Below are 26,020 nucleotides of genomic sequence, written 5' to 3' on the forward strand. Positions count from 1 at the left end.
TACAGGGTAGCACAATAGGTAAAATACAGTTTGGCACCTCAAGTTGCATGTAAAATCAGGAGAAATAAAATGAAGTAAGTGCACTGTCTTCCAACAAAAATAAACAGGGCAGTTTCACTGGTTTTGGAGTGTCAACTATCAAATAAATCACACAACGCACAAGTTCAACCCCAAAATTACAACTCTAGTAAAGCAAGATAATATTAAAATGCACACCCACAAGGATAGTAAAGTATAAATTTTTTTTTCTTTTTTTTTTTTTTCCTCTCCCCTCCCCTATCAGTAGAAATAATTTACAACCCACAAAAGGACTCCTTGGTGAAACCACTAACTACAGACATGGTCATGGAATGTAGCTCAGTAGACTTGTTTCATATAGAAAGGCAACATTATCCTGAAAAAGTTTGGTCCTCTTATAACTCACTGTACTGTAGCCATCACAGTCTCTTGGTAGATGTTTTAGGAGAATTGTTTGTTTTCTGATTCTCTTTTGTTTTGAAAGATAATATCTTGCTGATAAAGCTGGGTAAAATTTGGCCCCATTGACAGATGTCTGATCAAATGCTGAATCCAGAAGAGCAACACTGAGAGTACATAGGGGGAACCCTCATCGACTGGTCTCACGGCATATGTTTTCATGCAATCACTTTTCCTTCTATGCTCCTTTTTGTTCATTTTGTTTTCTTCAGTGTCCTGTGGGGGAAAGAAACCCTTAGTCCAAACGACAGAAAGACATTTCACTGTTTATTTACACGTGTATCACTTTGGCTAGAAAGTCCTGGCAAACCAGCGTTGCCTATTTCTTGTGAATGTCCTCATGCCTTATAATTTTGTATGTAATCCAGTAAAAGATGTTGAAAATGAGGAAGGCGAGCGGGAATGCAGCACGGGATATTGTATCAATCCTTTTTGCACGGTCAACAAACTTCTTCTTGATGGAATCGGAATCCTTTGGTGGTGCCGGGGGTGGGTTGGGTGGAGCAGCCTTGACTGCTGTGCCATCTTTGACTTGGAGGCAGTGACCCATGCCGTAGCCACTGAAATTGAATCGACTGTCACGAGCAACTTCATCTTCCTGGGGGATAAAGAAGACAATTAAGACACACAATCCTCTGTCTACCAAATATGCCATATACTTGAGTAGTTGAGGTGCACCCCTCCAAAGCCCCTAAGCAAATTAGCTTACTCCAGGCTTCAAAGACATAAAAGCAATTAAATCAAAAACATGGAAACTAGGTGATTGCTATGGTTTGTGAATCAGAGCTTTAATTATTTTAGGTATGACTAAATCAAGTGCCCTGAGCAGCAACCTATATCCCAGCCCCATAGGGAAGAGAATTGACTCCACAGGTTTCTCATTGCACTCCTCAGGCTTGCTGTGGGGATGAAACATGGTCGTGTTGGTAGCATGGACTCTGCTCTGCCCAGATAGAACTGAGTGACCCAGAGATCCAGGGGCCCAAGCTCATGGGAATGTGTTATCTTTGGCACAGTCTAACTGCAGTCTTGCACCTCCATCTCTGACCTGTGAAACAAGGATGGATCACAGTCTCTCCTTGCTCATAGGAGCCATCTGACAGCCGGTATTTCAAAATGCACTGAGCACTTGGATTTAGTAGTAACCGGGAGGTAGGTGCAATAGCACAAGCTAATATAGCACCATCTTGCAGAAATCTATTCTCCCTCTTGTCTGAATGAGTAATATCTGTTTTTGAAGAGGTGAGTAACTGCCATGGAACTCTATCACCATGATAACTGTGTGATGAAAGGTTTGTGACCATGCTGGTAAATTGTCACTGCCATTTCTCCTGTCTGATAGCACAATAACACACAAGTTAAGAGTTACTGGCAGCCCTCCATGAAGGATTCAAAACCAACAAGCAAGCAGCTTTACTCTTCATTCCAGCAAGGATGAATTGTAAGTCCAGCCGCTCACTGAAGTTAAAGATCTTCTCTTTGAGTGACAAATATTCCATTGTTGACTTAAAACGACCACTTCTTGTGCTCACAAGGAATACTCCCTCACATCTCCCACTAAACCACAGGTTCTGATCTTAACAGAGCATTAGACTGCAAGGAAAAACATCTCAGCAGCAAGATATTGAATAAGAAGTACATTGCTGAACTTGGGGGTGGGGAGGGAGGATAATTTACACCTATTCAGGATGTAAATCACTGCTCCTTCACAGAAGCACCTCTTCCAATAATTGCATTTGTCTCTCGCCCCAGCTCCAGCACTGGAATTGAATATATCACCAGACTTGCTCTCCCTACCTTGAAGCTGACACACAAACGTGAATAACCAGTACTGTGATCCAAGGCTGCTAAATGAGAAATAGGCACTCTGGCTGTTTATGACATGGAGTGCTTGTGGAAGGAGGATAGGCAGTAAACTGTTTTGGTGCCCCTGTCACTTCAGCCTGAGGTCTATTCTACAGTGTACCTGTGAGCAGATGGAAAATTATGGTATTGCAAGGCTGTTTGAACACTTACCCAGGGTTTATAGCCCACATGTTTCAAGAACTCACTATCACTAAGAAAAAGAAGCATGGTCCTCTCCTTTTTCAATTTTAGTTATTTACACTTTGCAGTCCCTCTGTGAAAACTCCAAAAATTCTGCTATCCTGGTGGTTATAAATATGTAAAGTATTTTAAAGATGAAGCCGCTGAAACCTAGGTTCTGGATAGTCTTATAGGCAAGGCTTCTTTTGCATGACTTAACACCACCACAAAGTCCCCCAGTAATAGAGGGAGCTGCCTTCTCACAGAACTTTCCCTTCTACTGAGTTTGAAGGATAAGATGCATGCCCAGGACATAAGAAGTGATTAAAAAGGGCAACAGATTTTCAGCAGCTGTGTTGCCATATGCACTTTATTCATTTTTTAAAATTCTAATTTCTGTTACTCCTGAGGAATCTATGGGAATAAAAAAAAAAAGAGCTCAATGCAGGACTTGGAGAGTCTCCACTTCCTCTGTGCCCTGCTGGGTCACTGCTTTGCTGCGTGGGGCTGAACAATTCGTCTTCAGTGCCACAGTCCTGTTTTTGAGCTTACACTGTTGTAACTCCAGTGGCAAGTCATCTGAGATTAGGGACAGGGTGTTTAAATTGCATTTTTTTCAAATGTTCAGCACCCAACCTCTAGCTGTGTGGAGCTGCTCATTTCCCAAGGGGATTTAGAGCCTCCCCAGACAGCTGCCCATGCCACTGCTTTCTCACAAATCCCAGAGGAAAGTGTGCCTGGCAGAGGGAAGTGTGCCTGGTCCTCATGCTAGTTTTTGATTTAGGACTGCAATAGATGCTGATTTCTCCTGGATACAAAAGGTACAGCATTCACCTAGGGTATGAGGAGTGCATGCTTGGTTTCCTTCTCTGCTTGAGCAGATTTGCATCTCCCTGATAAATCTCTGGATCGGTTTGTTACCTGTTCTCCTACATGGAGCTGCTTGTTGGTTGCAAAAAAAGTGCGTGTTTATGAAGCTCTTTTTCAACATTTATCAGAAAAACCTTTTTCAAAACTAAACAATTAAGAGAATGGCACTGTATTTCTACCAAACCATTTGTTTCTACCAAACCAAAATTTCTATGTTTGATAATAGACTCTAACAAAAACTTATCATATGGTCATCTAAGCTGTAGCTGCTGTGATCATCTGTGTGCCACTGGAAGCAAGAAAAAACACAATCCTTACAGCCCCACCTCCAGCCCTGGATGTGATGCAGGTTCATAACCATTATATGATGCTCAGCAGTAAAACCAACCAGGAGCCAAATCATAGAACCACAGAATGGTGTGGGTTGGAAGGGACCCCAAGGATCATAGAGTTCCAAACTCCCTGCCACAGGTTGGGTCACCAACCTCCAGGTGTGATCTAGACAAGGTTGCCCAAAGGGCCTTTGCAGTCAGGCATCTGCCTGCCTTCCATGCACTGTCATCATCTGCAGTCTCACAGGCAAGACCTGAACCCATCAGAACTCTCCTACCTGACCAGACAGTACCACTGGAAAGATCTCATCATCTTGAGGTTTTTCCAGTGAAATTGGCCAATAGTGTTGAAAATTAATGAAGAAACCCTGCAGTCATCAAGACCCATCTGTCTATGCTAGGGGGATATTTTTCTCATGAGACTGACCTTTGACTTGTATCCTGTTGCCCCCCTGAGCCCTTAAACTGGTTCCACCCAAAATGAAACAATGGGGACAGAAAAATTTTCTCCTCTTTGCTGAAGGAAGATGGGTGTCAACTCAAGTACTGGAACTTCATTGCCCACAGAGTTGTGGATTAGTTGACTCTGGCATGGACTATGCCAACAATCTTTCTCACAGATGAACCTGCTCCACTGGGGACTAACACTGTGGTCATGAGCTCATGAACAATAAAATACCTGGTGTGATTTACTTCAGCAGAACAGATGAAGCTAAAACACCTGTCTCTAAAACATCATAATCTTATGGCAAAACTATGACCTGACATTTCAGATTATCTTCCAACATTCTGTTACATATAAGAGATTTTGAGGAATAGTGACGGAGAAAGAAAAATCAAATTTATATTCTTTGACAAAGAGAAGTATTTTTTTTCATGTTCTAACACGTGAGGTGAAGAACTGACCTCAATTGCCTTCCCTTAGCACTGTGGATCTGTCTTCCTTTACCCTAAAGTCTTGGCAAACTACTGGGCAAACTACCTAAGGTACCTTCCAGTGGGGTTGCAGTGTGACTCTTCATTCTAAAGGTCATATTCAGTCCATACCATCTGATACACCCTACCATGGACACTTGTCCAAAGACAGTCTTCAACTTGTGCTGTTCATCAGCTCAGTCTCTGGTAAAATAGTCCAAACGACTTAGCAAACGTCTCTATCATTATTTAAATAAGATTACACATAAAACGTGTTCATTTAAAACCAGGCAGGATCTCACTTGCTTACTCAAGCTACTTATATTTGTACAGATCTTAACCAAAGTTGAACAGCAGCTGGAAACCGCTGGCTACCAACTGGAGTGGCAGAATCCACTGCCATCAATGTCATTGACTTTATCCTTCTAAAAGGATGAGAACTTAGTTTTGCATAATACGTAGTCAGAACTCAGTCTGTCCTTGATAAAGATATAAGGAAAGGGTCACAAGCTGGGAAGAGAAACAGAAAAGAAATAAATATGATGATTAGTGTTCTTTTGCTGGTTTCATCTCAGATGTTCACCATCCAGAGTATTTTAGAAGAACTATCCTATGAAAACTTACTACTTGTCCTGATATTTGGGCAAATACTTTCTACACACACTTTTTCAACAGTATAAATTTATCTGTATTATGATGTCACAATGAATGTGCCTAGGTGTTTGCTTTTCATCAAACATAAATTACATTTTTTTCTCGATTTTTCATTTCCCTTTGTTAATTTAGTAATTTTCTGTGCTTTACCAATTAATGGCATTAGATGCTCATGATTTAGTTTTACAGTACCCAACATGTAATTTACGGGGGTATATTTTTGTCATGATTTTATTTCTTCATCTTCCATCTTTGTAAAGTTTTAATTTCTACTCCATCAGGTCTCAAATGTAATTCCTACTACCAACTTCAGACCAAAGCAATCAGAAATGGGGAAAAAAACCTTTAGAAAATTTAATCCACGATGCTGGTGTTGACAGGGATAGAGTTAATTCTCATAATATGAGGCTGTGTTTTGGAACTGTGCTGGAAACTGTTGATAACAGGGATGTTTCAGTTCTTGCTGAGCAGTGCTCACACAGAGCCAAGGTCTTTGCTGCTTCTCACCCCACCCCAACGGTGAGGAGGCTGGGGGCACACAAGGAGTTGGGAGGGGACACTGCCAGGGGGAAGGGACACAGCCAGGACAGCTGACCCCAACTGACCCGTACCATATGATTGTCAAGTTCAACATATAAAGCCAGGAGAAGAAGGAAGGAAGGGGGGTACGTTCAAGGTGGTGGTGTTTGTCTTCCCAAGTCACCGTTAGGCGTGACAGATCCCTGCTTTCCTGGGGATGGCTGAACTCCTGCCTGCCCATGGGCAGTGGGGAATGAATTCCTTGTCTTGCTTTGCTTGTGCCTGTGGCCTTTGCTTTGCCTACTGAACTGTCTGTATCTCAGCCCAGGAGTTTTCTCACTTTTCCCCTTCCAATTCTTTCTCCCATCCCACTGAGGGGGGAATGAGCGAGCATCTTGTGTGGGGCTGAGGTGCCAGATGGGGTTCAGTGCCTTGCAAGTACAGCTTTCTGTACAATGCATTCTGCAGCGCTTTATCCTGATCACTTTTGAATGCTTATTGTCAGCATTGACTCAGTTTTAACAATGAGGAAAATGAGAGAGAGGCTGGCTTCAAACAGTGTATTTAATTTACTCTCCTATGTGATTTATTTGTTTCATTTTGCTACTCCTTTTCCAGTGTATGGTGGGCAAACAATTTAAAAGTGTCTGGTCTAATTAAATTTCAAGGACATAGGAGATTAATTTTAGGTATACAGCAGAGAAAATCAGAGACATTTTCCTTTTGGCATTCATAAGCACAAAGTTAGAAACCCACAATAAATTCAAACTTGAAAGCAAAATGGAATCAATAGGAAGATTTTGAGACACCTCCCACCTCTCAATACTTTACATAATTCACAGTGTGGTTTTGCAAAGACAGTTGTGCACACATGGCTTCAGTTCTTGGGAGTCACTGAGTATGTGGATGAAGGTAGTTCAGTTCATATTTGGACTTTCAAATACTCTTGTGTTCCACATAGAAAGCTCTTTCAAAGCTAAATTTTCAGGAAACAAGAGAGAAGGTCCTCTCATAGATTAACTGTTTAAAAGGCAGTAATGGAGTTTAGGAGTAAAGCTTGATCTTATCACTGAGGGATTCTCTGGAAGGAAGCCCCAAGAATCTGTGAGCCAGTAACGAGGAAGAGATTTATGAATGAGCTGGGACAAAGGTTCCCAAGGGAAGGTACGTGGGTGACACAGTCTATTCAAAGTGGACAAATCTAAACCAGGCTTTTCAGAAGGATTTCTGAATGCTGAGAGGCTAAGTAACAAAATTGAAGTAAATGAAATACAGGGTTGATAAGTGCAAGGTAAAGCCTATTGCAAAAGATAACCCTAATTACACAACCCTAATGAGCTCAAAGTTGGTTCTTTCCTGGGTGGGAGTTAGAGGAATTACCACATAGATGATTCTGGAATAGTCCTCTGCTAAGCAGCAGTCAGGCAAAGGGCAAACAAAACAGAAAATATCATTCTGTCACTTCATCCACTCAGTCCAATCAGTTTTTGAACACATGGAGCATTATGTTCACTCAAACTCAGTAAAGACACAGCAGAATTAGATAAAATACAAAGAGGGGCAGCAAGGATGACAGAAGGTTTTTTTCTACAGGAGGAGAAACAAAGTAGATTTGATCGCTTCATCTTAGAAAAGTTGTGTTTGGTGTGTGTGGGGGGGAACCACAGAGGTCATGAAGTTATGCTGAAAATTAATAAGTGGAAGGTTATGGGGTTTTTTGTTGTTTGGGTTTTTTTCAGTGCAGGAAACGGTAAAATACAGTAACACCATGAAGGAGAAAGGGAGAATTTACTTTTAAAAAAGAAACTGTCTTTCATTTACTTGTATAAATCATTGTGTGAGAATGCTTCAGATGATGAAAATAGCACAACGGCACAGATTCATAGGTTCATGTGCAGCTATTGAAAGTGCAGGCTAGCTCATGCAAAAGGGCACCCTTGGTTGCTTATTTTCAGAAGACAGAAAAGTCCTTGTTTGCCTTGGAGCTTTTAAATACAATGTCCATGCCTGACCACTGATGGAGAAAAGATCCTATAACAGAGGCCATTCCTCACTGAATATGGCATGTCCTATGGGAATTCAGGTCCTCCACTCCTTGATAGTATGCCAGAAGCTGGAGCCAATGTTGAAATGTCCTGCAGCTCCCCTAGCTTTTAGTACTTTGGGTGTCATGTTTTCCTTTTCACATAGTTTTGCCTTGAGGCTAAATCCTGCTGATACAGAAAGAGACAACTCTTAAATAGGATAACCTATGTGTTCCAGTTTCTTACACGGAGGTAAAAGGGAAGATGGAGCAAGCTCTGGTGGCATTTGGTAATACAGAAGTCACTAACAAACTTCTCCAGTTTGTTACATCCTGAAGAGCTCTGCAGCTCAGCTCACCTCTTCCAGATGCCAAGCCCACTCCTCCTTAACCCAGGCTTCAGAGGAATGATGGTGATATAAAGCTGTCACTTTCTCACCTCAGTCCTGTCCAAAGTATAGATCAAAGACTTCCCAAAATTTCTCCTAAGAATTTGTTTTTTCTAAATATTCACCAAGATGTTTCATCAAAAAGATGAGCAGCCTCTGACTGATCCTATGGCCCGATGCTGCTCCATCAGGACCCACACCGTGTGCGATCACTGTGTGTGACAGTGGTGGTCACCCCTTTTCTACCTCTCAACACCAATTTTCCCTTTCATTGAGGTTTGTTTTTTCTTTCACTTGGACACTGATGCCTTATAAAATCTAAGTAAAACGGACCGTCTATTATAAATAGCACCGATGTTTTCATTAATGGTAGGGAAATTGGTCATGGTTGTCCTCAGCAAGGCTTTCCAATAGAGAAATTTTTGTTTGTTTTAGAAAGTGTCTTTTAATAACACCTCCTATCTCCAATAAACAGCAGAAGAACCTCTGAAGCATGATTGATTTACTTACTCATTCTGTAAGAACAGCAAGTGAACTGTTGTTAATACAATAATGAAATGGTAGTTAATGTGGCTTTGCCCTCTTCGAGTAGGAATTGAACATTATCCAACTGAAAGAGTAACATAATTTAAACATGTGGTGGAGCAAAAATGTTTTCCTGCCTTGAAATATCTTTAAGTGGAATCTAAATTTTTCAAGGATTACTTTAATAATAAAAATGACACAGTCAGTGTGTCATTGGTTTGATAGCAAAAAAAATTAAATAGTAATAATTTATTTTTTTTTAAATTGCCTTTTTCCTTTAGTAATGCATGGTATCCTTCTCACAGTTTTGCAAACACAGTTAATGCAGTTTTCTTTCTTGATTTCATGTTTTATATATAGTATAATTAATATTTTAATTCTAGGAGAGTGAGGGAGAACCAGATGAACTGCTTTTTTGCAAAGCATCACAGATACTATGATAGAGAGTTACAGCTCCTAAATAACAGCAGATCTATTCCTGACATGCTATCTTGGTTTCCCTTTGTTTTAAATTAAAGTAGTGCCTTAAAATATCCAGACACAGTGACCTGTGAGCGTCTTATGGGCATAATTTGCCTGGGTATTAAATCCTCTCAGGACAGTGAAGTCTGGAGACTTGACTGTTCTTGGGTAACTCTTCTAACGGTCTCTGATGAAAGCAGAGGTTGGCCAGTTTATCAGTTGGAGCGGTACATTAGTCTGGTTTACATCAGACAAACACGTGTTAATGACCTAGATTTGAAGAATAATCCGCTCTGACCAGAAATCTGTTGGATACAGGGCGACTAACTTCTGTTCACATTGTCTGCCTGCAAACAGCAAAGCTGATGTTTCAGTGTGTGCCTGTCTCAGCTAGAACACAGACTAGCGGTTCACACTCACATCACAGAAAAAGAGGGCAAAGCAAGACTACATTTACTAAAATTTTAGAACTGAAAAACCTAAAACACAAAGGGAAATGTGCCTAGAATTCACCTTCCCTGCTTTCTTTTGCTTTCTGCAGAATGAGGTGAGATGAGACGGCACCAGCAGACACTCTCACCCTGCCTGCTGTTGGCAGCGTTCAAGCCCCAGCCTCAGACCTCAGTGTTCTCCTGCCCTGACACCTGCTGCAGCATCCCAGCACAAGTGTTCCTGGCTATTTAACAGGACCGGGGGAGGGGCCACTGCAGCATGTGTGGCACCTGAGCTCACAGTCCCTAGTCACAAACTGTCTGAGCACTTGCCTCCCCAGGTTTTTTTCTATCAGGTCCTCTGGTGCTTCTTGGCAAGTAGATTTAAAGGTTTTGAGGAAGAAGATGGGTTTTACTGCACCTTTGGGAAATTTCTCCCTGGCCTCTGCCTCAGCTGCAGTCATCTTAGACAACTTTGTCAGAGCATCCCCGTGCCCTGACTGTGGCATCTCAGAGTACCTCATTTGTCCAACAGTCAAAATTATTAAAAAAAAAGTGTGTGTTTGCATACAGGGCCCATAAATGGCACTCCTGACTTCATTTATGCAAATTATCCTCCGGAACTATACATTGCTGGGGACTTTTTCCAGGATCAGGTTTTGATTCCCTCATCTCCCCCACCTTTCAGGGCCAATCTACAGCCCACCCTGCGACAGGCTGGGGACATCAGACACTGCTCTCCCTCCCTAAGCCAGGGCTGGGACTTGTGGCATCTGTGCCCCTTGCTGAGCACTGGCTGTGTCCCACTCCCAGTGGGGAAGCAGAGGGGACAAGAAGTGGGTTTTTTCCTTTCTGTTTATGGATTCTCTCCTTCAAGGCATTTGCTGCAACGAACACCCAGAACAAACCCCAACAAGTGCAGACAGAGATTACCAGAGCTTTTTTACTCAGACAGTCATGCATTTAATTTATGTAAATACTGCACAAAACGAATTAAATATTGCAAATTGTATTAATAATTTAAATTCCGTAGCTAAAAATAGCCAAGAATATCTGAATAATCTTCAAGTGTTCACATGCAAATTTTATAAGGTTTGTGTGGGTTGTTTTATTTTCTGAAGACACGAGCCAACTGCTAAATAAACGCCTTCCTTTTCCAGATACCAGTTCTTGAAACCAAACTTCCAATAAATAGTTTTGGGGTCGGTTTTCTTTTCTTATCTTCTATTACACAATCCATTTTGGCTTTGCATATCATTTAGTTCTTGTTGTTAAGCAAAGTCTCAATCTGGATTACTCTAGCTGTTTTTACATAGCTCTGAAGCATGATTGGGTTAAAGAAAATATTTGCCAGCGAGCTGCACTTCAAACTTGTTGATAAAATTAAATGCTTTTGTCTTAGAAACATCTCGACTGTTCGAGTGGATTAGAAATTTGCTACACAAATAGACTTTTGTATTTCCATTCTGATTTGATTCTATGAGGGCTGCTTTATAAAACGCTGGTATTATTTATTCACAGCAAAAGAAACATTCATCATGAGGTAAAAATCAATGGCACTCAATGCTGTAGCGACTCGATAGTGCAACCTTTATGCAGAGTTGTTTGAGGTTTTTTTCCCCCATCTGGTAAGTAATAAATCCATGAATCCTACAAGGTCATTGGAAGTATGCATGCAATGGAAATGAAGTGAAGATTTCATTTTAAATGGGTTGGATAGTATTTCTTTCATTGTATCACACACACAAATGCACACTTATGCAGCCTGTACGCACCCACACATGCAGATGTGTGTACATACATTTACACGTGGGGATTCAGCTTCATTTAGCCATCTAATGTCTTCTACATTCCCTAAAGTCATTTGCCAGTGGGAAAGTCCACCTAGTGAGAAGTTTTGTATTCCAGCTTAAAGCTAGGAGCAGTCTCCAGAGTGCTTATCAAACTGCAAATTCCATTTTTAATAAATCCTCAAAATGCTAATTTTTCTTCTAGCTTTTCCCCTTCAGGTGGGAATACGGTTCTGTGGAGCAGGGATAGAGAGCACACGGACAAGGATCGTTAAACCGTCCCAATCGTCTCTGCCCATGAGCAGGCTTTTTGGTGGGGTTCTGGCACCTCTCCAGGAGGACCATCTGCCCAGGCCAGTAGCTAAGCAACAGATCACCTGGTGACAGACTTTTATTACTTGGCAAAACTGATTAAGAAACTGATAAGAAAAGTCAGGTGAAATGCAGAAGCGTGGACATGGCAGTGGAAGATGTATTCTTGGGGAAGGATCTCGGACGCTTATCTGAACTCAAGTTTTTCTCAAAAATATGAAGAACAAGAGATGTCCTATTAATTTCTCTAGAGGAGAGAAAGCAAAAATAACATCAAAATAAAGAGTTGCTATGCAAGCAGCCTTCCTGAAATGTGCATATGGAATGTTTCAACTTTTATGTGTCCTGGACTAATTCTAAATCAGTGTCTACAGATTTCGAACTCTGGGGAGCATATCCTTGGGTATACTGGCTAGGTCAGAACTACAACCACCCGACCTTGACATGCTGCTTTTGTGAGAGGATAACACATGGGAAAGGGTCACATTCAGAAAATATGCCAATAAGCCAGAAAATGAAGCAGTGCAGGAGCCTCCTGACACAATGTGAGACGAGGTAACTTGGGTTTCTACTTCACTGGACATCCAGCAGCCTCATGACTATGAGGTAGGAGCATTCTACCAGGTTCAAACAAGAACATGGGCTTGGGGATAACCTAAATACTGAACAATAAGGTATCACACACACCGTGCATTTATAATGAGTGGGCATTACATTTATTTGTTTGTCCTCTGAGCTGGAAACATGAATGGATCTTAAAACCACTCACGTGAAACATACATGTCCTGGTTTCAGCTGAGATAGAGTTAATTTTCTTTCTAGTATCTGGTGTAGTGCTAGGGTTTGGATTTAGGATGAGAATCACGTTGATGACACATAGATGGCTTTAGTTGTTGCTGGGTAGGTGAAATGCCTACACTAAGCCAAGGAATTTTGGGCTTCTCATGCCCTGCCAGGTGCACAAGGAGCTGGGAGACTGGCCCAGGCTGGCCAAAGGGATAGTCCCTGATGTATGGCGTCAGGCTCCTGATGGAACTGGGGGAGTGAGCCAGGAGGCAGATTCACTGCTTGCAAACATCACATTGGTTTTATTTCCCTTTTGCATGTGGTGAGCAATTGCATTTGTATGCCACTTGTTTGTTATTGTTGTTATTGTTGCTATCCCTATCTTCCTTTGTTATCCTATCAAACTGGTTTTTTTCCAACCCACAACATTTTTTCTATTCTCCTCCCCTTCTCCTTGTAGGGGAAGGGGTGAGTGGGCAGCTGCATGGTGTTTACTGTTTGGGGTTAAACTACAACAGGCAAACTGATTAAGGAAAAGGTATTCAGTAACTACTCTTAGTCCTTCTGCTTCTTTGTCTCCTTCCTTCTGCATCTGTCTCTTCTCTTCTTGACTCATTTTCTTCCTTTTTACACCACACACTTTGCCTCACTGGAATCCGGTGGATCACTGGAACAGGATGCCCAGAGAGGTAGCGGAGGCCCCATCCCTGGAGACATTCAAGGTCAGACTTGATGGGGCTCTGAGCAACCTGATATAGTGAAGATGTCCCTGCTTACTGCAGGGGTGTTGGACTAGATGACCTTGAAAGGTCCCTTCCAACCTTACACATTCTATGATTCTGTGATTTTTATGAGTTCCCAGTTCTGCTCTTGCCTACCTCCTCTTCAATGGTTTCATCCTCAGTTTTCCAAACGTGACCTCCACCTTCTGCTTGAAAAATTCATTTCCTTCTTCAACCCCTATCTGCTCGTGCCTCTTTCTGCGTTTTTCTCTAAATTGGCTAATTAGTTAATTATTTAAGGTTAAATTATCTTCTTCCAAAGCAAAGACAAATCTTAAAAGTAGAGGTCCACCTTGCCAAGACTGACTACACTCTCTCTGAACTGACAAGTGTTATTCTATCATAAGAATAACAAGGAAATAGTTGGGGATAGCCAGGAAGTAAACTTTGGGATATCCATAGAGCTCCTAATTCCTCAAAGACTTTCCAGTACCAGAAAACCTTTTAAAATATATTGTTTCTCATTTATACTACTGTTCATGACATACAATATGCCCTGTTGCTGGCATGGAAAGCTGAAGATGGCCAACTTTCATTTCTGTTCTAAGTTTAAAGCTTAGAAAAAAGACTTGTTTTATGTGCATAGTACATGTTGTTCTAGTCTACTGAAAACTGAGTAATGTGGTAGCATATGCAAATAGTAATAGATGAAGGATTTGGCATGCTCTGGAATACTCCAATGACATATCTTATCACAGCAGTGCCATCTGTTTTTCCTTATATGTGCTAAATTTACAGCACTGTGCTAATTTCTATATTAGTTGACACACTAACTTCAGGAAATTATACTTAACAGATAAGCAATATTTGGGCTTTGTAACTTATCTTTAGCAAACAGTTACTAAATGTCTCTCCAATTATTCTCAGCTCTCTTCTTAGCAAAAGGAGTTTAGAAATCAATAATATTGATTATGTTCTCTTTTTATCCCTGAAGGAATGGCAGTGACTTGCAATTCAGATGTTTTTTCCCTTAAGTTTTTGCTCATGCTAGAATTTTGACAGGCTGAAAGGTGATCAGACTTTCACCTGGAGCTTGGACACTAGTAAAACACAAGAAGCCTGGTGTTGTACAGCTAAATTAAAAGGACCACCTTCTGCATGGAGTGGAAATTTTACCAGATTGCTAACTGCATCTTCTCTTCAGGTGGTGTTCAATTTGACGTTACGGTGAATACCACCTTGCTGATTGGTGCCATAAAACAAAAAAACCCCACACAGATGTGTTCTGCCTGCAATTTGGAAAGAAAACAAAAGTAATGGAAGAAGACAACCCATGGAGTCTGTGCAATATTTTCCCTCCTCATGCTTGCTGACTGGCACTCTGTAGCACGGGAAGACAGAAAACCAGGCAAGGAAAGGCGCCTTTCAGTGGCCATATGGGGTTGCTACAAGCCTCTTGCCCTGTCGGCTTCATGGCTGGGTGGTTTACTGATGATCCTGGAGCTCATTTGCAGTGTCTCTGCATGATGCTGCGCTGAATGATTTCTCCCCACAGGATGAAGAGCTGAGTTATCCATTCTTTGGGTCTGAGAGGAGCAGGTATTTCAAAGTGCAAGACCATTGAACCATCACCTGAGGGGACAGCTGTCTGGAGGATATTTTAAATGTGTTTGACACATTTAAATAGATAGTTTCAGCTTGCCAGTCCAGTCTTGGAATGGCTCCTAAAATAAATGTCAATATAAAGAATAAGGCAATTTGTTTCAGGTGATTAAGAGAATCTGGCTCATATATCCAAGGTGTGACAATTCCAATCACATCCTCATTTCAATTTACAGGAAAGAAATAAACTAGGCTTCATTATTGTTCATACTGCTGGTGCTATATATTTGACATGATAATCTACAGTATTAGTCAGTAAATTGACTCACTGGACTGCCCTTGATCATATGCTCCATTTTCTGCTCAGCAGGGCCCTCTCTAACAGCTATATATAACCAGGGAGAAAAAAAAAAAGAAGAAAAAAAAAGACAGTTCTCTCTTAGATCATTAGGAGATGATGTTGCGTTCAGTTTTCCTGTTGCTTCAAAGGTTATAAATGATGTGATCTTTTTACCATCACAGATAATATATGGCTGCTGTTTGTCTGACTTGTCAAGTCCTCACACAGAAATCCAATACTCCCCACTTGTCACATACTCATTTCAGACGTGAGTTCTCTTGCAGGGCCCAAAATGAAACAGCCACTGTATTCCTGTCTGCCAGTTTTTCAAGCCTTGCCTTGTGTGGTCCGTCCTTGTCAAACCACGGTTGTCACGTTAGCAACCCACATGAGTACTCACAGCAAAAGTTAAAATCTCCTGTTCATAATTGAAATTCTGCATGCTTTTCTATTAAATATAGAAAATCATTCTGCATCTTAATCCATAGCTCTGCTCTTCTGCCACTGTTTTTTAAATGTCTGATTACTGAGCTAATTGCACAGGCAGGTTGTTTTTAAAGTGCATCATGCATTTATGGAGTTTATATCACTGTCAAAATAAGTATTGGATTAATCCTGGCTCCTCATCTATGTGTTGAAAAATGGGTTCTTCAGTCCAGACAGAAGTTAAAATTAGGAGCAGCCTCTAAAAGGGGCTACAGGGTGAAGGGCAGATCTCAGTGCTAAGAAAGGAGAGCAAAGACTCAGAAAGCAGACAGCTCAGTAGGTGATTGGCACAAATTACAAAATACAGATTTGTGTAGCTGTATTTCAGCAGTGTAGCTGCAGCTTTAACCTGTGCTGTGGCGGAAGGAAGGGGAACCGGAGCGCCGTAGGATACAAAGAACCTATCACTATTCCTGTCCAGAATGGTAAATAATTGTTCAGAGACTTTTTTACTGACCTTTGTTCCAGGAGTACTTGCAAGTCAAGGAGAAATGCAGGGTGTGAATCAGAACTACTCAACTGAGGGTCAGCACATCCACAAAGAGATATAATTCAGTCTGAGTGTCCCTGAGGAACAATCCCTCACAAATCTCTCTTAAACTCACTCCTGATACACTGGGCACATTACAGAAGAAACGTTTAAGAGCACTGATTAATATTTTCAGCAACTGTAAATCTCCCAGCGTACTGCCTGGTTCTGGCTCTGCCAGCTGGCTCTCAAGAGCTCTTTTGGTCCTGTTCCCTGCCATCCTACAATTCTGTGTTTGTAGATTGAGGAACAGAACATAAATCAATAACCATCCAGGCCAAACAGTTTTCTCTACCTTGTAATACTTTAAACATGCAAAGAGGCTAAAGTCTAAGCCTCTTTGCTTCAAAGCTTCAAAAGCTGCTGTCAGAAAAGATCCCCAGATTCGTATGAATTTGGTATCTATTCCTAAGGCATCTTCACTTTGATAGGGAAGGCAAGAGGGGAGGACTTGTGTGAAAAGAAAGGTCAAAACTCGCACTTCACAATGGCATGATGATTACTCTTCAGGGACCTCTGTACCCTGGGGGTACAGCGCTTTGGGAGTGCAGCCATCTGCTGCAGGCTAAGGCAGCCTGTATCTCACACAGGAGATAAGTCATGGTGTGACCCCCCAAATACCTTTCTATCTCCCCCTAGATGAATAAGACCCACTCCAGGAGAACTAGGTTCTGGTTTCATAGCTGAAGGAGGTAAATATGTGACAGACTTGTGAGACTTGAGTTGGGCAGCCAGGAATGTATAGCAGTGACAGAAAAAACCCGTGACAGTGAGAACACTGGCTGCGACGTCAATTGTGATAAACCCATCTATTAGGCTAACGTGGAAGGGGTTCAAAAATATTCAGGAAATAATAGCTGCTCAGTTCAAATACAGAGTCTGACGAAAAAATGTCTGTTGTCGTGATGTAAGTCTGATATTCAACCTCATCTACACAAATATCCACAAGGTAACTCACCAAACAAAAGGGAAAGGCAGTAACAGAACAAAGAAAGGTGACAAAACCATCAGTCTTCATGCATCAAAGAGCAAAATTCAAATAGATTATTTTCACAACAGAATAACACAATATAAGCCACAAAGGAATGTGAGCAAAGATCAAAGAGCAAATAAGAGACAGGCAACACACAGAGGCATCCATGGTATCTAGAAGTGATAGAAGAACAGGAGCATACAGCACCAGAGCATCTTAAAAGAGATGTCGTGTATTTGGGGAAAAACATCCTTTGTGCAAACTTGAAAAAAAACCAAGAATTTGCAGCTAGGGAGCAAGACAACATTTTCTGCACCTGAAAAAAGCTACCATCTCTGGGCTTTTTATTGCTCTGTCTTCCCATTCCTGTTTGGTCGCTATGAAAAAGCAGATTTTGTTTCTCCAGCTCACAGACATGCAGCACGGGTAACAGGGAGGGCAGAATAATAAAAGACCAATCCATTAGCAAAAAATACAGAACTGAGTTGTAGTTCATGACAGACAAATCTAGGACATCTCCAAAATAAGGAACAAAAAGGCAGTGCTCAAAAACATTTAAAAAAAAGAACTGCAACAGCTAGCTAATCAATTGCTTTTATGTAAGATCCAACGTTGATGGGAAGGTGAAGATTAGGAACAGCAGAACTGACTTAGTATCTATCTATCTATCTATCTATCTATCTATCTATCTATCTATCTATCTATCTATCTATCTATCTATCTATCCATCTATCTATCTATTTAAAATTATGGGAGTGAATAGTGGTGTTTTCCCAGTACTGTGTCCAGATCTGGGGCCCCCAATACAAGAAAGATGTGGAACTGTTGGAGAGGGGTCAGAGGAGGGCCATGAAGATGATCACAGGGCTGGAGCACCTGCCCTACAAAGAGAGGCTGAGGGATCTGGGCTTGTTCAGCCTGGAGAAGAGAAGGCTGCAGGGGGACCTCATTGCAGCCTTCCATTACCTAAAGGGAGTTTATAAGCAGGAGGGGATTCAACTTTTTAAAAGGATAGACAAGGGCAGGACAAGGGGAATGGATTAAAACTAAAGGAGGGAAGGTTTAGATTAGATATCAGGGGGAAGTTTTTTACAGAAAGAATGGTGAGGTGCTGGAACAGGCTGCCCAGAGATGTAGTGGATGCCCCATCCCTGGAGGTGTTCAAGGCCAGGTTGGATGGGGCCCTGGGCACCCTTGTGTAGATCCAGGCCTGGAGGTTGGTGGCCCTGCCTGTGGCAGGGGGGTTGGAGCTCTATGATCCTTGGGGTCCCTTCCAACCCAGACCATTCTATGATTCTATGATTCTATGATTATTTTTGCTTCCTTGCTTGCATGGGCTAAGGACCACCAGGACTGCCATCTGAGAAATCTGAAATGACAGGATGAAGTTGACTTATCCTAAATCCATAAATATCCTACATTTGTTTCTGTTCTTGTTCTTGTAATTGCACAAACAGAAATACCTCAGATCAGCAAAGAAAACTAGCGTAACTAGCACCCCTCCTTTCTCTTTCAACCTTATTCTCCTTGCAGGCACAGTCACTGAACTCAGTATTACTTTGTTCATGACAAATACCAACTGAACCCTGTGAATATGCATTGCAATTTGCAAAACCATTAGTCATCCTGTTTGCTCTCATCTAATACACAGCTTTGGTTATTTCTATACCTTGAATAACCTCGCATAAGATCTTCCTCCACTTCCAGCACCCTTTTCACTCTCCAAGTGGAGTGTGCTCCAGGCAGCTCTGGTGGCCATACATACTTCTAGTCTCACAAGTGCTGAAGAGCTAGTACAAACAACTCATACCAAGTTTAAGAAAAGGGTTTTAATAATTCATAAATCATCACATTGAACTGACTGCTCTAACCATAAATAGTAAAGGCTACTCATCACAAAAATACCACCTCTGGCTTGGAAAGTCATGGAGCTGCAAAGTCCTGGAGCCCGGGAGGATGCATCAAGGACGTATTGCTGTTCCAGAGAGCTTCCCTCACTAGCCAGAGCCCTGGCCTAACATGGGACAGCCTTCTTGGGGTTTATCATCCTCAGATGGACCTTTCCGAAGTGAAGAGAAGCAGCTGGTTGCTGAACATCTGCCCCATGAATTTCAGAGCTACACTGTCTGTTAAACTTCTAAATCTAGATAATGACCAGAAGAAACGTTCCTACCATGTACCTTTGGCTTCTGCCTATAATGAAGCATGTTTATCTTAAGCACACGACAAGTTCTAAGATGTAAACCTCAAAACAAGAATCTAAATCAAACATTACACTTTTCTGTAGGCATAATTAAAATAATTTTTTACAAGCATTTAAAAAAATCTATAGTAAAGATCTATTATTTCTGATATAAATCCAGCTTTATGGGGTCTGTGATAAGAAATTTGTCTACTGCTAAGTAGAAAGATTAAGCTGAAAAAGGAATGCTATATGAAGAACACATTGACTATACTGAAAAGCCAAAAAACAGATTTGTTTGGAAGAGCAACTAAGCTCTTGTTTGGTAGGAAAGGGTTGAAAAGTAATTTTAAAAAGTATGTAGAGCAATAATTTCAAAGGTAACAGATAAATCAATAAACAACTAGCAAAACTCCTTAGTTTTGCTAGGGAAATCATTACTAGAAATACTGGTGAGGCTACCTGGAGTGAGAAGCATGATAATCAAACTTAAGAGAGAGAACTACAGTTAATAAATTCAGAAAAGGTGAAGCCTAGGCATGGCAGGACATGCCAGCTTATGAGAGCCTAGGAGGTACCAGCAATTACTGGATAGATCAGCCCAGTGCCCCGTGTGGGAAACAGAGTGTAAAGATAAGGTAAGGAGAATAACAGTAGGGGAAAAAATGTAGGGAGAATAATAACCTACAGAGGGTGGAAGCAAGGGCAGGTAGTCTGTAAGAAATACAGAGAAATTGTCCAAGCAGCCAGGGATCAGGTTAGGAAAGGAAAAGCCCTATTAGAATTCAGTCTGGCCAGGGACATGAAGGGCAACAAGAAAAGCTTCTGCAGTTACATCAGTGATAAAAGGAAGAAGACTAGGGAAAATGTGGGAGACTTGGTTACCTGAGATGTGGAGAAGACTGAAGCACTCAGCAACATTTTTGCCCCAGTCTTCACTGGCAAGTGCTCTAACCACATTATCCAGGTCATAGAAGCCAAAGGCAGGGACTGGGATAATGAAGCACTACACACTGTATCATAGAACCATTTGGGTTGGAAAAGAGCTTTAAGATCAGCAGGTCCAACCATTAATCTAGCCCTGTCAAGTACACCACTAAACCATGTCCCTAACTGCCACATCTACACATCTTTTAAATATCTCCAGGGGTGGTGATTCAACCACTTCTCTGGGCAGCCTGCACCAGTGATTGACAATCCTTTCAGTGAAGAAATTTTTCCTAATATTTAATCTAAACCTCCCCTGACCATCTTGAGGTCATTTCCTCTTTTTCTATCACTCTCAGAAGAGATTGAAACCCACCTGGCTGCAACCTCCTTTCAGGTAGTTGTAGAGAGTGGTAAGGTCTCACATCAGCCTCCTTTTCTCCCAGATAAACAACCCCAGTTCCTTCAGCTGCTACTCATAAGACCTGCTCTTTAGACCATTCACCAGCTTTTTTGCCCTTCTGTGGACACGCACCAGCACCTCACTCTCCTTCTTGTAGTGAAAACAGTATTTGAGGTGAAGCCTTACCACTGCCAAGCACAGGGGGACAATCACTTCCCTAGTCCTGTTGACCTGGAGAAGATCAGATTCAACATCATCTAAGGAACCTGAAGGTGCAGAAGTCCATGGGACCTGGTGAGATGCATCCACAGGTCCTGAGGGAACTGGTTGTCAAGCTACTATCCGCCATAACTGAGAATGTGTTGCAGTCCAGTGAAGTTCCCACTGACTGGAAGAGGAAGCATCACCCCCAATTTTAAAAAGAGAAAAAAAGAAGACCAAGGGGAACTGGTTAGTCTCACCTCTGTGCCTGGCAGGATTGTGGATTAGATCCTTCAAAAAACTATGTTTAGGCACATGGAAAATAAAGAGCTAATTGGTGACTGCAACACTAAGGGCAAATCATGCCTGATAAACTTGGTGGCCTTCTACAATGGGGTTATATTGTTGCTAGATAAGGGAAGAGCAACTGACGTCATCTATCTGGACTTGAGGAAAGCATTTGATGCTGTCCTGCATGTCATCAATGTCTCTAAATTAGAAAGACGTGGATTTTTTCAGATGGACCACTTGGGGGATAAGGAATTGGCACTCAGATTTCTGGTGATCAGCTCAACATCCAAGTGGGGACCAGCAACGTGTGGTGTTTCTCAGGAACCAGTATCAGGACCAGCACTGTTCAACATTTGTTGGCAACATGGACAGTGGGATTGAGTGCACCCTCAGCAAGTTTGCCTGTGACACCAAGCTGTGTGCTCTGGTCAACATGCTGAAGGGATGGGATGCCATCGCCAGGGACCCTGACAGGCTTAAGAGGTGGGCCTGTGTGAACCCTATGAAGTTCAACAAGGCCAAGTGCAAGGTCCTGCACATGGGTAAGGCAGAACTACAGGCTGGGCGGAGAATAGATTGAAAGCAACCCTGAAGGGAGAGACTTGGGGGTGATGGTTGATAAGAAGCTCAACATGAGCCAGCAATGCACACTTGCTGTCCAGAAAGCCAACCATATCCTGGATCCCATTAAAAGAAGAGTGACCAGCAGATCAAGGGAGGTCAATTTAACAACAGAAACAAGCCATATTAGAAAGCCACCCCTCCATAAAAGTGAAAGAGAAAGCTGACATATGTTAATAGACAACAGATAGATTAATTTCTCAAAACGTTTGTGCTAGAAAATATCAGGGCTGCTAAATGCAGGTATCTGTAAGACTTTACATCCTGAAGAGGAAACGCAAAACTTGCATGCAAAATTTCACATTTGTGCAACTCAGATAATCTCTAATGAACAGGGTTTGTGATCTCCATTCTTAATTAGTTATTCTTTTGATAGATGAAGATTACAGAGCACCTGAAGGAAAGTCTTTACCACCAGCAGGCTTGGGAAGGCTTACAGAAAAATTAATGAGTCAGACGCAAGCAGAGCACTTCCACATGACTAGCAGAAAGAGTTATCTCAGAAAACCACATGGAGAACCACTTGAAGAGGGTGAGGTGAGGCATGAAAATAAAGGTGTCATGTTTCCTAGGAGTCATGGCATGATATCACAGAGAAATTAAAACCTTGGAACCTTGGTAAAATAACTTGTGTTTATGCAAATGGATTATAAATGTGTTTGTATGAATGCACACACAGTATCTGTATGAGAAATTACATACACAAGTCAGAAGTTAAATGATTGGAAGAGCTATGCTATCAGTCAGAGAGCAGTTACAGGCTCGGTGCAGAAATTCACAGGTAAGACTCTGGACTTCTATCCCTTCATGTGTTTTGGCAGTCATAGCAGCTTTTCCTGACCTTTACAGTCTGTTTCTTCAGGAGCTAAAAACTCTCTGGCACACTCAGGATTCAACCAGCCACTGGAAAACTGAGTTTTACAATAGTAAGTCCTTGATGTCATTGATCCTACTGCATTAAAGTGTTGTGTGGGAAAAGTCAGGGATGGGCCAGCTCTGAGATTCCATGTGGAGAGGCCAGTCACAGAGAGTGGAAGTGGGTAGATTTTAGTGACCTGTGGTTCAGCTTGGCAAGGAATTTTCAGATGTTCCCAACTTGAAATAGGTCTTTGTGGGGACTATGGGAAGACTCAGCAGAAAGTACTCAGAATACATGGAGTTTCAGGGTGTTTACACCATCCAGTCCAACTATCCCTAGCCCCCTCATCACGATGTAGGGAAGAGAAAATCTTCCCCACCTATCCATCTATTTCTAGTTCACGAATTGCTTCTTTTCTGTAAGAGATACTAGTGTTCTTAATTATTGGGTTTTTTTAAATAAGGAAAGAAAATCAGTCTGCAGGAGACGCGAGTAGAGATATCCATATTTTTAGTAAATTGCTCCAAGAGCGGATCAAGTGAAATAAACATATCTGATCATTAAATCAAACTAAATGTGTCAGAGTTAGGCTCTGACTGATCAGTTTGACACAAGCAATGACTATTAACTTAAACGAGAATGACTAAACAATGTTGTTTTCCCTGTGGAAAAAAAAAAGACAGAGAAACAAATGGCTTCAAATTCACTTTTTAAAAAGTCCTATATAAACTGGATTTTGTTTGAATCCATGTAGTTTTTCAGACCTTGAGACAGCATCAGATTTCAACATTCTGGTTAATACGATTTGGTATTGCACAATGTCATTTGGACAACATCATTACAGAATGCTTCACCATTAATTACATTCAAATAGCAGCTTCTATCCCCTGTGGAGAATGAGATTAATTGGGTCAGATGTAAATATGCATTTCGTGGATCCTACTGAACACTTGCCCATCTCACCAATTTACCACGTAATTTGATACAACTGGTGTACTATGCTCTGGAGATGCACAGGGCAAGCAGAGTTGCCAACTAGGGTAGAAATACATGGGTAGAGCAGGGCTGGTATTTTCAGCCTGCATTATGTTTGGCTCTAACTGTCCAACCCTTTCATTCTCTTGCAGAAGTGCTAGTTTATATTTATGCATGAAGGAAATACTCTGCTGTTGAAAGTGAGGCTTGGGACAGAACTCAGAGCTGATATGGAGTGTCATGACGGACCCCTGGCAATGTGGGGTGCGAAACGGTTCCCCCACGAGTCTTCAACTGGCTGTTGGAAAGAGGACCTGACAGTTACTGAGGTGAAACACTCTGAGACCAGTGCCTTATTTGGTCCCAAGACAAAAAGTCAAGGTAAGCTACCTACAGGGAAAGAACAAAGGAGTCAACTTTGGGGTAAAGTTGTTTCCTTGACTGCTTGTGTAGACTAAGCCTAAATCTTTGGACTGGAATGGCTTTTCACTCTCTTTCTGGAGTCTTGAGTAGGGGCAGTGTAGGTTAAAGACACTCATCCCGGGGCCCCCTTTCTTCATTTTTCACTATGAAATATATATTAGCCAATTTTTTTTTCTTTCCAGGGAGTAAGGTGAGTCAAACCACATCCAGCCGAAGAATGATGATTTTCCAAAATAATCTGGAAAACCAAAGTTGGTGCCTGTGGTGGTTGGTTCTTGAAAAACAACTTATTGTTGCTTTAAAGCATCAAAAATGAGATCACTGTCTCCTGCCTCTTTCTAGCTTCCTCTGCCCTATTTTCAGTTTGTAGTCTCCCCAAGGTATAATAAAAATGAGACATTTGCACCCAGCTGGAGAGTACCTTTCATGATCTGGAAAACTGCAGAGTTCATTTCTGGCTTACTTCCTGCTGTTCATGAGTAACTACCAGGACAAACTCACTCAAGTGAAGTGCAAACTTCAGTCCTCAAGGCTTGTCAGTTCAGAGCTGATCTTTTCAGACACTGCGTGCTGGGTAGGTGCAAGAGAGGACTCAGAGTTTCTAAAGCAGAGTAATACCACTGAGAAAACAAAAAAAACCCCCACCAAAACCCACCCCACATTATCAGTCACTCTTGGCTTTTCTGTCCTACCTGTCTCAGGTGGTGCATCATTGTCCCAGGTCTGAAATAGCATAATACTACTGTTCTGTAGCCCCTTTAAACTTAGTTTTACAATGCTTATATACTGTTTGTCTTACTGAATGTTAAGGAGTAATTTTCTGAAGTATTTGCACACTGGTGAACGTGAGTCATGATACTGTATCATGTCCTACTTGGTGCATTGGTGCTGTGCCTGGTCCCTACCGTATAATTACCTGTCCCCTGCTAGCACAGAGAACTCTGCATTACACTTCTCTGATCACTTCACAGATAGAAAGTTTCAACATTCTGCAGCCTTACCAACTCCCCATCAGTTCTCCACTTCTCTGGTTTCCACCACCTCTAGACTAGGCATTTTTTCCCTGTCCTCAATTTTTATTCTTTCTGGGTTTTTTTGCCGAACTATGAATTTTCTTCTCCTGATTTTGTCTCTACTCTGGCTTTGCCTCTACCTGGATTCCATTACTTCAGTTTCTGCACTTGTACTCTACCAGTTTTAATTAATGCCTAGATATTTGGGACTTGATATGTGGAGGTCTTTCTCAGAAACCGGTATTATGTGTTTAATAACTTAGTCTGCCTTTGATTACTGAACGTTTAATGTGCCTGAATTTTTACTTGGTTTCCAGAGTTCTAGCTCTTGAAATGTAACTATGTCTTTTCTCTTTTGTTTCTTGATTTGGGCTGAAAAAATTTACCCCATATATAGTCCTTCATTTTGTGTCTGAGGCTGTAAAAATATGAAACATGGATACTTATTTTTAGGTTTTCTACATTCCCTCCTCTAATAAGGGTGGGAAAAGTCTCCATTTCACTTTTCATGACGCTTGTAAACAGGCTCTTATAAAAATCTGTTTCTCTCTTCCCCTGTTTCTTTGCCTGTGTTTGGAAAATACACATTTCCAGTGAGCTTAGCCTGCCCAACCAGACAGACTGCTCTTCTTACGCTTTTTGATCTGTTGCTTGGATAACCACCCCCATGGATGAAATGAGTGTTTTCCTAGGGGTTACTCTTTCCTTGGGGACTCCTGCCTCTCTTCAGACTTTATATCAAGATGGTTTTCTACTTTGAGAAGATGCTTTTGTTTAAATTTTTAAACTCACCATAGTAAGTTCATTTAATAAACAATAAAGATACTTTGCCTGATGTTAACTAGGGCCATTTCTAGCCTGCTCATGCTCATCATAAAAAAGATAGACAAGAACATTCAGAGGGTGTCACAAGATGACATGGCAACGCGTTGAAATTTATTGTGTCTATTATTCTACTGGTTC

General features: G+C 41.5%; 1 protein-coding gene across 2 annotated transcripts in view; it reads right to left on the bottom strand.

The window, feature by feature from the left end:
• Window positions 1–796: 796 nt before the first annotated feature.
• GLRA2 (glycine receptor alpha 2) overlaps window positions 797–26,020 on the bottom strand; it is a gene marked incomplete at both ends in the record, with an annotated part of 128,422 nt that continues 103,198 nt past the window's right edge. For both annotated transcript variants that reach the window (XM_084270246.1, XM_084270247.1), the window contains one exon: window positions 797–1,075. In XM_084270246.1, the coding sequence (XP_084126372.1) occupies window positions 797–1,075 (279 nt within the window). The remainder of the gene's footprint in view (window positions 1,076–26,020) is intronic.

This window comes from Gallinula chloropus, assembly GCF_964237585.1.
Source record: "Gallinula chloropus genome assembly, chromosome: 1".
Classification (NCBI taxonomy): domain Eukaryota; kingdom Metazoa; phylum Chordata; class Aves; order Gruiformes; family Rallidae; genus Gallinula; species Gallinula chloropus.